General features: G+C 60.3%; 1 protein-coding gene across 1 annotated transcript; it reads left to right on the forward strand.

Moving 5' to 3' along the window:
- Positions 1-259: 259 nt before the first annotated feature.
- Positions 260-2,435, forward strand: TLX3 (T cell leukemia homeobox 3). The gene is made up of 3 exons (XM_005905097.2): positions 260-680; positions 1,037-1,280; positions 2,225-2,435. The coding sequence occupies exons 1-3, from the start codon at positions 260-262 to the stop codon at positions 2,433-2,435; spliced, it is 876 nt and encodes a 291-aa protein (XP_005905159.2).
- Positions 2,436-9,266: the final 6,831 nt, after the last annotated feature.

Genomic DNA, 9,266 nt, shown 5'->3' on the forward strand with positions numbered 1-9,266 from the left:
AATTAGGCCTCTATTGAAAGCCAGGAACCAATGGGAGGAGAGAGGCTTGTTGATCGCAGCCAATGGCTGCAGCGGGAGAGGAATTAGCAGCGGAAACTCCAGGTTCGGTTCAAGAAAGATGACACAGAGCCTGTCGGGCCCGCGCACTCTTGGCAAAGTTTCAGTGCGACGAGAGGCGCCGGGCACTCCATGGCCGCGCCGTAACGGGGACCCAGCCGCCTCCCCGCCCAGCCCAGCCCAGCCCTTCCGCCCGCCCAGGATGGAGGCGTCCGCCAGCGCGCAGACCCCGCACCCGCACGAGCCCATCAGCTTCGGCATCGACCAGATCCTCAACAGCCCCGACCAGGACAGCGCATCGGCCCCACGGGGCCCCGACGGCGCCAGCTACCTAGGAGGGCCCCCCGGGGGCCGCCCGGGCGCCACATACCCGTCTCTGCCCACCTCCTTTGCCGGCCTCGGCGCGCCCTTCGAGGACGCGGGATCTTACAGTGTCAACCTGAGCCTGGCGCCCGCCGGCGTGATTCGGGTGCCAGCGCACAGGCCGCTGCCCGGGGCCGTGCCGCCGCCTCTGCCTAGCGCGCTGCCTGCCATGCCCTCCGTGCCCACGGTCTCCAGCCTGGGCGGCCTCAATTTCCCCTGGATGGAGAGCAGCCGCCGCTTCGTAAAAGACCGTTTCACAGGTGAGCAGGGTGTCCAAACAGGCGCCGGGCCTCGGGCCTCCCGGGGCCAGAGGCGCCGCGCCCTACGTGCTCCACTCCGGGAAAAGATTTCCGAGGCCCAAGTGCGGTAGAGGCCTGAGTACCCAGGGCCCCGGGCAACCACAGATGGGAGGAAAATCAGGGAGTTTGGGGAAAATAAGCCTGTGCCCGGGGGAAGAGGGGGGCATCCCCCAAACGGCTTGGTGCTGCTGGGGACGCGCGGAACCAACGAAAATAGCGTAGTATTCTGCGCCCCACCGGGCGGCACGGGGTCCGCATGGGGCCTGAACGGCAGTAGAGCTGGGCTGGGCTTCAGGGGGCCTCGTGTGTCTCCGCAGCGGCGGCGGCGCTCACGCCCTTCACCGTGACCCGGCGCATCGGCCACCCTTACCAGAACAGGACGCCGCCCAAGCGTAAGAAGCCGCGCACGTCCTTTTCTCGGGTGCAGATTTGCGAGCTGGAAAAGCGCTTCCACCGCCAGAAGTACCTGGCTTCGGCCGAGAGGGCGGCGCTCGCTAAGTCCCTCAAAATGACGGACGCGCAGGTCAAGACCTGGTTCCAAAACCGGAGGACCAAGTGGCGGTGAGAGAGGCCCGGCCCGGCCCACCTTGCACCGGCCCTTTGCCCGCCTCGTGCCGCAGCCTCGCGTTCCCCCTACCCTGTGCTACCCACTACCGCCCTCCTAGGGCTGCGCCTCTCCCTTCTTCCCAGGCTTCCCAGGTTTTATCTCCCAGCTCGCCCTCGCGTCCGCCTGTCCTCACTCTCCCTCGCCTCCTGGACTTCTCCATTCCCATCCCTGTGTCACTTTCCTGAGCCTCTCCAACTCTCTCGTTGTTTTATTCCATCTCCTGCACTGCTTGGTTTCCTCTCACCTGCCCACCCCCGCCCCGCCAACACCCCACACTACCCGGGTCTCTCGCGCTCCCCTAAACCGTCTGGCTTGCCCCCTGTTCTCTCGGATTCCCAACAATGCGCGCGGAGCTCCAGGTTCCGCCTCTAGTTCCCCATCCCGACTTCAGCCCTGTCTTAATCCGATCCCTGTTTCCATCTAACCCGCTAACTGCGAAGCGATCGCCTCCTGCAAGAAGGGTTTGAGACAACCTGGGAGAAGTGGATGAGGCTGACCCGGCCGGGGGACCCCGCGAGGTGCAGAGCCAGCCCGCCCACCCGCGGACCCCAGTGACCCGGCTGCCTGCAGGGCCTAGTCAGTTCCACACACTCCCTGTCCTTGTTACCCCACAAAGAAACAATCTTTGTTGTTGGCGAAGCCACAATACCCGGGTGTGCAAGTGGGAGGCCGGCGGAGTCCCCTCCCGGCGATCTCCTGGCGCATAACAAAAACAAGCGATCCCAACCCACTCCTCGAACCCGCGAGTGCCTGGCGCACAGCGCGGGCCGGGAGGCGGACGGACTCCGCGCCTCAAGGCTCTCGGCTGGCCTCGGCTCCAGGGCGGGTTAGGGCCCCGCCGGCGGCCCCGCGGTGCCGGGTGCCTGACGGTGCTGTCCCTCTCCCTCCCCCGGTGCAGGCGGCAGACGGCGGAGGAGCGGGAGGCGGAGCGGCAGCAGGCGAGCCGGCTCATGCTGCAGCTGCAACACGACGCCTTCCAAAAGAGCCTCAACGACTCTATCCAGCCCGACCCGCTCTGTCTGCACAACTCGTCGCTCTTTGCTCTGCAGAATCTGCAGCCCTGGGAGGAGGATAGCTCCAAGGTCCCTGCAGTCACCTCTCTGGTGTGAACCACCAGCGCGCACCGTCGCCGAGCATCTCCGCCCCGACCCGGCGGGGCGCCCCAGGCCCCCAGCCGGGCTGGGGGTGGGGGGGAGTCGTGGCCGAGAGGGGAAGGGCCGGCCAAGCTCAAGTAGGCCCCGGGGCGCGGCTGCATCCCCGCCGTCTGCGGAGGGGGCTGGGCCCGGGCTCCGCGCGGCTGGACAATCCGAGCCCCCGCCCCGCGCCCAGTCCCGCCCCAGGCCGGGGCCTGACAAAGAAAGCGCCTTACGTTTCTCCGCCCCTCGCCCGCAGCCCCCCTCCCCCGGGCCGGGCGCCTGTATTATACTTTGTACTTTTGCCCAAACGTGTACATAATAAAAGTTTTGGCTTTTTTCTTTAGAAACCGGCCACCTGCTTCCCCCGCGGGGGCCGCTGGAGGAGGGGCGGCCGACTAGGCGCCTGGGGGAAGCGCCAGGGGCTGGGGCACCCTGCTTGGAGGCTGGGTCCACCCTTCTCCTTTTCCGTTCCGTTTATTTAAGTCGTTTTATTTAATAAAAAGTTAGCTATTTCACTTAACGCCGCTTTTATTTCGTTTTCGTTTCCAATAATGCTCGGCGACCCCCGACCCTGTGCCCCACCCCTGCGGCAGTAGAGGCCGAGCGGCGGCATGAGGGCCAGCGCCCACTTCTCCGAGCCTCGTCGGCATTCGCCTCAGCTCGAAGCCTGGCCAGGGGCCCCGCGGAGGATCCGCGGTGCAGGTCAGTGCGCGCCGGCCGCCCCCAGACCGGGTGCCGGCGGGGTGGGTGGACGTGGGAAGGGCACCCTAGGCTCAGAGGTCGCAGAGCAGCGCCAGGAAGAGGAGGGGGCGTGAAAGGGCCTGCCTAGGAGGGTACTTAGGCTGTCCCGAGTCTAACCCACCCAGGGGGCGGGCGGCACCGTGACCTCGAACTTCCCGGGACGCGAAACTCGCTCCCCTCACCCTCCGCCCACACCCACAGGCCTCTGTCTTCCTCCAGCGAGGCCCCAGAGAGGCCGGGGCGGCCGCTCCAGCTGGCTCCGGGGTCTGGGCGCAGTGTGCGCGGGCTGTGAGCGCAGAGCAGGGAGCAGGCGCGCTTCCCGGTTCTCCAGACTCTCCGCGTCTGGGGTGCGAGCGTAGCGCACTGCCCCGGGACACCCTCGCCCTTCTGCGTCGCGTGGGGCCGCGGACGGAGCGTGATGTCACGTGACTTCACTGCAGCCCAGGTGTCGTCACTAGATAGGAGGGGGCGGGGCGCCCGGAAGGCCCCGGACCCCAAGACCAGGTGTGGAAGCGGTGTGGCCCAGCCCCCCCACCCCCCGCCCCCCGGCTTCACCTCGGCTCAGAAGCTGGAGGTTTCGGGACCACGAGCTCTGGAGCGACTGGCTCCTTAGGATAACACTCGCAGAGTCGGTGAACATTTCGTCTGGCTGGTTGATTTTTTCCCCCTTGAATACATTCTCCTTTTCAGTCTTTTAAAAACTTATTTTCCAGACTCTCCATTTCTTTCTTCTACAATGTTCTGTTTCTTCCTCTCTTGGTAACTCGGGGTCTCTGTCTTCGGGGATTCCCAGGTATCTCAGATGGTAGAGAATCTGCGTGCAGTTATATATACCTTTTATCCCTTCCTGTACAGTTCTGTGTTTCTCATATGCTTCATTCTCTGTTGCATTTATTTTCTCGTCTTTCTTTGTAGTATTCTCTTCGGCCCATTTCCGACTCCTCTCTCCAGTCCGCCCTCTCTCCTACTTTCCTCTTCTGGTTTTGTCCTTATTGTTTTCCCTTTCTTGCATTCTCGTAGCCTTCGCTTCTCTCCATCTCGATCTCTGTCTCTCTCTTCCCTCCTCCAAGTGGGGCTCCCAAGAGCTCCTTAAGGAGAACCCTTCTGGGCGCGGTCCCAGAGGCCCTGTAGCAGCCCCGCCTGCCGCCGGCCACCCTGCCGGCTCGTGTATTCGGGTGCCTTCGTTGTAGGCGGGATGAGGAATTGGCTGCACTGGCAGGCCTCTAGGAAAGGGAGGGAGTCTAAGCAAGAGCTGGAGCTCCAGCATTTGTGCCCTCAGCCCCACCTCCAAGCCCTGGGAATTTAAAGACATCCCAGAGAAGAACTAGGGTGACTCAGAGCTTTGGGTCTCTTCCTTGGATGTTTTCCTGAAATGCTTCTATTTTCTCTGCCACAAAAGCATAGAGAATGCCCTCCTCGGGATAGGAAATGAGGGCTCTTCGGTTGGGAACTTGAATATCTAAAAACCAGAATGACTTTCTTTGCCTTCGATGACCCAGCAGCTCCTCCCTCGGGCACTGGGGTCGCTTTCTATTTTCTCTCTTTTATTCTATTCCTCCATAACAAGGCTAAATGGTTTTTGTTTCTTCTAAATGATTTTTGTTGTTTTGTTAGGATGACCCTCGATTCTCGGGGCTTTTGGAGGACACACACACACATCTTTTTCCCCTTCTGGTGTCTCACTTTGTGCAGAAGGTCTCTGAAGAAGAAGCCCACCAGGGTGGGCTTTTAGGCAGGCCCAGGGAAAGGGGCCTAGTCCCGCTGCGACCCTCGGTGGGAAGAACGCTTAGAGAGAGCAAACGCCACGGAGTCACTGGTGGGGAAAGAGGGCAGTTTTTCCCCCACCAGTGACTCCATGTTGTTTGCTCTCTCTAAGCGCTTTGTCCCAGTCAAACCTTGTCTAGCCAGAGACCAAACTGCTAGAAGTCTCTTCAAGTTAGGGGGCCTGAACCCACTAGTGTGGGGCCGGGTGGCGACTCTCTCCGAGCCGCGCTCACCCAAGGCAGTGTGGGCGCCTTCGGCGGGCGGCGGGGATCGCTGAGCCGCGGCTGGGCATTCAGAGCCTGACGCCCTCCTCCCGCTGTACAAAGCCTGGAGGCCGCCGCCCTGTCCGGTGGCTGCGCCGGATGAGAACCGAGAGCGCCGGGTTAAGGAACACACTCTGAGTCCCCACCCCAGGAGGGCTGTGAGGCAGAGCTGGGGCGTGGAGATTTCCGGATCAGGCGGGCGCCCCTGAAGCTGAATTTAGGGGAAAGAGAATCTGCAGTAGTCTGGGCTCCTCTCTCTGGATCGTCTCCCATTAGGCCCCACCTCGGCCCTAGGAAACGGCCGAGGCTCTAGAGGCAGGCAGGTGAGTGTGGACGCTCAGCAGGCCTAGTCTCCAGACGGAGTTGAGAACAAGCAGCAGCCGAACTCTGGGCAAGGGCTGAACATTTCGCCTCCTCGCCCTTCCGCGCGGCCTTCCCTAATCTCGTTTGGAGATTGTCTGAAGCCGCGCCCATTTTACAGATTCAGGACAATGAGGCAAGAGGCAGCCTTGTGACCCAGGCGGACTGGTCTCAGGAGCTCTCCCTGAGCGCTGGTTTCTGGGCTCCGCCGGTGCAGGTTGGGCGCCCGGCTACCCTGAGAAGGGCGAGGCGCCCCGCCCAAGGCCTCGCAGTTAGGCCGAAGCTCAGCTCTTTCTGGCAGGCTCCGCGGCCGGGGAGTCCGGGGTTGGGCGATGCAGGGGGGACCCAGGAGGATCGGAGCCAGAGAGAGAGAGACAAACTTGGGGGGCGGGGAGAGGGGACTGGCCGCTCGCTTGAGTGATTTCCCCTTCAGCAGTTCCCAGTACAAACCGGCCGTGGACCACGAGCTTTGCGCGCAGCGTGCGGTTTATAATGACTCGCGCCAAGTCTCTGCAAGGTTTGAATGCCCTTCCTCGTTTTGCAGTTGAAAATTCAGAAATTAATTCTGAATCGCCATCACCAGTGGACCAGCTTTAACAGCACCACCCCACCGCCCCAGCAAAGCGCTCTAATGCTTGGGAGAAAAGGGGGACTTTGTCTAGGGGAGGCTAGGGAGGAGGCTAGGGGACACCTGCAGCCATCTGACACCAGGCCGGTGGTCAGAGTGAGGCGGAAGGGCCTTCCTGCTCCAGCTTGGGTGGTGGACTCGGGCTCTGAGTTCCAAGATCGCCAACACCTATTGCTTCCCAGGCTTGAGAGCTTCCCCGCGTTTGCCGTCGGTGCGGGAGTGGGAAGAGGAGCCGCCGCTCCAGCTCATTCGGAGGCCACACTGCACCCTCGGGCGGGGCAGCCGAGCCCGGCCGCCTCAGCAGTCCGTCCAGCAGTTGGGGCCCTTCTCTCGGACTCGCGGCCTAAGGCCGCGCGGCCTGGCCCAGGAAGATCCGGCCACCAGCTGCTCGTTGTCAGCGGCCGGGCCCGGGCTGCAGCAAGCGATGCGCACCTGTTCGCCGTCCGGCTGGGCGCTCCGGGTGAGGAGCGTGGCCTCGGACTGTCCGTCGAGACCTCCAGGGTAAGGAGCCTCGGGCCGAGCCTAGGTTTCCAGAGCTCTAAAGGGGACTTTCGCCAAAATCCCAGTCTCAGCCTCAGCGCAACTGAAAAGCAAACTGAACGAGGCCGGAGAAAGGCCGGCGTGGCCCAAGCGCCCGCTTTCTGGAGAGCGAGGGTTTCTCAACGCCGAAGGCGATTTCCCTTTTACGAAATCTTCGGGCTTGCGGCGGCGGCGAGACTCCCTAGGTTTCCAAGCACCTGCTAGGTTGTGAGCGTCTCCTCTCAGCGAAGCCTAGACAGGTCACGCACTTTCTTGGTTCAGACGCTCGCAAAATCCTCCCGGAATCGCCACAGTGATCCGTGCTTTCCCTCGTGCCACCCGCCCGCTGTGGCAGGGAGTTCTCTGCTCAGTTTTGTCACTCTCTTGCCGTGTGGCCCTGCGAGAGTGGCTTTGGTTTCTGCATCTATACAATTAGGGCCACATAGTCATTAAGGAGTCTTCCAGGGAAAGTGAAAAATAAAGTATGGCTTACGGTACAGCCGATCTTTAATTTATTGTGAGAATAGAAGCATTAAAAAATGTACTTATGGACGAGAAATCTAATTAAATGACTAATTGCATAGAGGCTCAATCAGAGGTATTGCTCTTTGGGAGGAAAGGGCAGGAACAGGGCAGTGTCCCCCACTGAGGTCAGTTCTCCTGCAGTCACTGAAGGTGGAGAGACCCTGGAGAAGTCATCTGGTAGACTGGGTCTGGGTTGATCTGGTCAGAGGCTGCAGTATATTGGTGTTGCCCTGAGATCCGTGGTTGAAATGATTGGACAAAGTCCTTCTTAGAAGCGTCAGACTGGCTGCCAATTAATGAGTTGCTTATTAAACCCTTTTAATGTGTTCCCAGCTGGTATGGAGAGGAGATAAGGGGCAGGGGAGAGAAAACCCGTATTCAAACTGAATTTTTGTTCAGAGGCTTTCACACAGTCCCCCGTCCCACTGAATCCCGGAACAGTCTCACGTTCCCGTTCTAAATGACAAGGTTGAGGAGCAGAAAAGGCAGCTGACCTGCCGAGGTTCAACCTATGCCTTAAAAGGGCTCGACTCAAACTCCGGGTCTGCTGGCTCGGCTGGCCGTCGGGTCCAAGCTGGGCTGTGTCCCCACCTGACCACAGAGTGCAGACTGGAAAAGCTCTACCGACCTCTGGGTCATTAGAGAGATTTGTGCTGACCCAGACTCACCCAATTTCAAAGAAACCAAATCTTTAAATGGAGCAGAGTCTTAGATTGGCTTTAAAAGCCTGCAGACCCTGCCCAGCTCCTGTGCTGGTCGGCTACCTGGAATGTCCGGGCTTTGCTATCAAGCCCTATTGACGGATGGATTTATCTGGGACGCGCTGAAACTCTCTAAGGCCTGCAACCTGGCTTGGCAGCACACCCTTTGCCCCTGCTTCATCCCTCATCCAGGAAAAGTCCACTCCCTCCGGCTTGCATAGACTGCCCCAGGGAAACTTAGCCTGCTGGAGGAGGCGCTGAGCTGTGCTGAAGCAAAAGACGCTCTCTCAGGAAGGCCTGCCCTCGGTGGCACCAGTGGGCGAGGCCCGCTGAGACCCTGGGGCTAGAGAAGGTGGTGCTGGGCGCAGAGGGGAGCCGGTGAATAGCCTGCATGCTAAACAGCGCATGTGCATCTGCTGTCTGGGCTGCCACAGCTGGGACACTTTTGTTCTTCAGAAGTACTGGGACCGTGGAGGAGGGGAGTGAGGGGAGCAGAGGGGAACCCAACCCCGAGAAGCCAGAGGGAGAGGGCCCTGGGAGGGTATCCTGCTTATTGGCACCTACAGTTTCCAGTTTGTTTGCTGGAGGAGCCTCATGAGCAGGGATGGGGCTGGACCCCCAGCCCCCAGCTCCCAGGGGGTCTGGAGCGCAGCTCTGGCCACCGGGTGTTGAGAGCATCTGCACAATCTATGTAACCCTCCCAACAGCTCCGAGACAGGTACCGTTGCATTTCCCCCTATCTTACAGATGAGGAAACTGAGGCTCTGAGAAGTGACACAACATCCCTAAGGCCATCTAACTTGAAAGACCAGGACATCAACCCAAGGGCACTGACTGCCTCGTGGGTTTTTACCCACTGCGGCTCCTCGAACTGCCTTATTATTAAAGTCAATGTCTTTGCATGTTTGCTGAATACCCTGGAGATTGTCATTCTCTAACAACCTCACACACAAGCCAGAACAGCCTGGGTTGTGTTTACGGCGGTCTTGCTCTTGGTGCTGCTACCCTTACTAACCCCTGTTACTTCTCTTCTGAGCCTCCTGAAGGTGGTCAGGAGGCACTCGGTCTTGTGTTCTTATATCTAATGGATTTAGGGGTCTTCTACTGCCCTCTCTCCCAGCCCAAGCTTACGAGTAGGTTAGTGAGCCCCAGTGGGTACTGATGAGCCATCGTGCAGCCCTCAGCCGCTGGACCCTGAGTATTTTCAGCTCAGGGAAGGAAAATAGTACCTAAATGCTGCTTGTCTCCTTGCCAAAATGCCCACAGCGTGCATGGAGCGTAAAGAGGCCTGGGTTAAAATCCA

Source organism: Bos mutus, chromosome 20 (assembly GCF_027580195.1).
Source record: "Bos mutus isolate GX-2022 chromosome 20, NWIPB_WYAK_1.1, whole genome shotgun sequence".
NCBI classification, from domain to species: domain Eukaryota; kingdom Metazoa; phylum Chordata; class Mammalia; order Artiodactyla; family Bovidae; genus Bos; species Bos mutus.

Bases quoted from the DNA above. Each gene is read 5' to 3' on its own strand.
- TLX3 (XM_005905097.2), top strand. From the start codon at position 260: ATGGAGGCGTCCGCCAGCGCGCAGACCCCGCACCCGCACGAGCCCATC. The intron at 681-1,036 runs GTGAGCAGGGTG...GTGTCTCCGCAG, and splicing joins CGTAAAAGACCGTTTCACAG to CGGCGGCGGCGCTCACGCCC. The intron at 1,281-2,224 runs GTGAGAGAGGCC...CCCCCGGTGCAG, and splicing joins AACCGGAGGACCAAGTGGCG to GCGGCAGACGGCGGAGGAGC.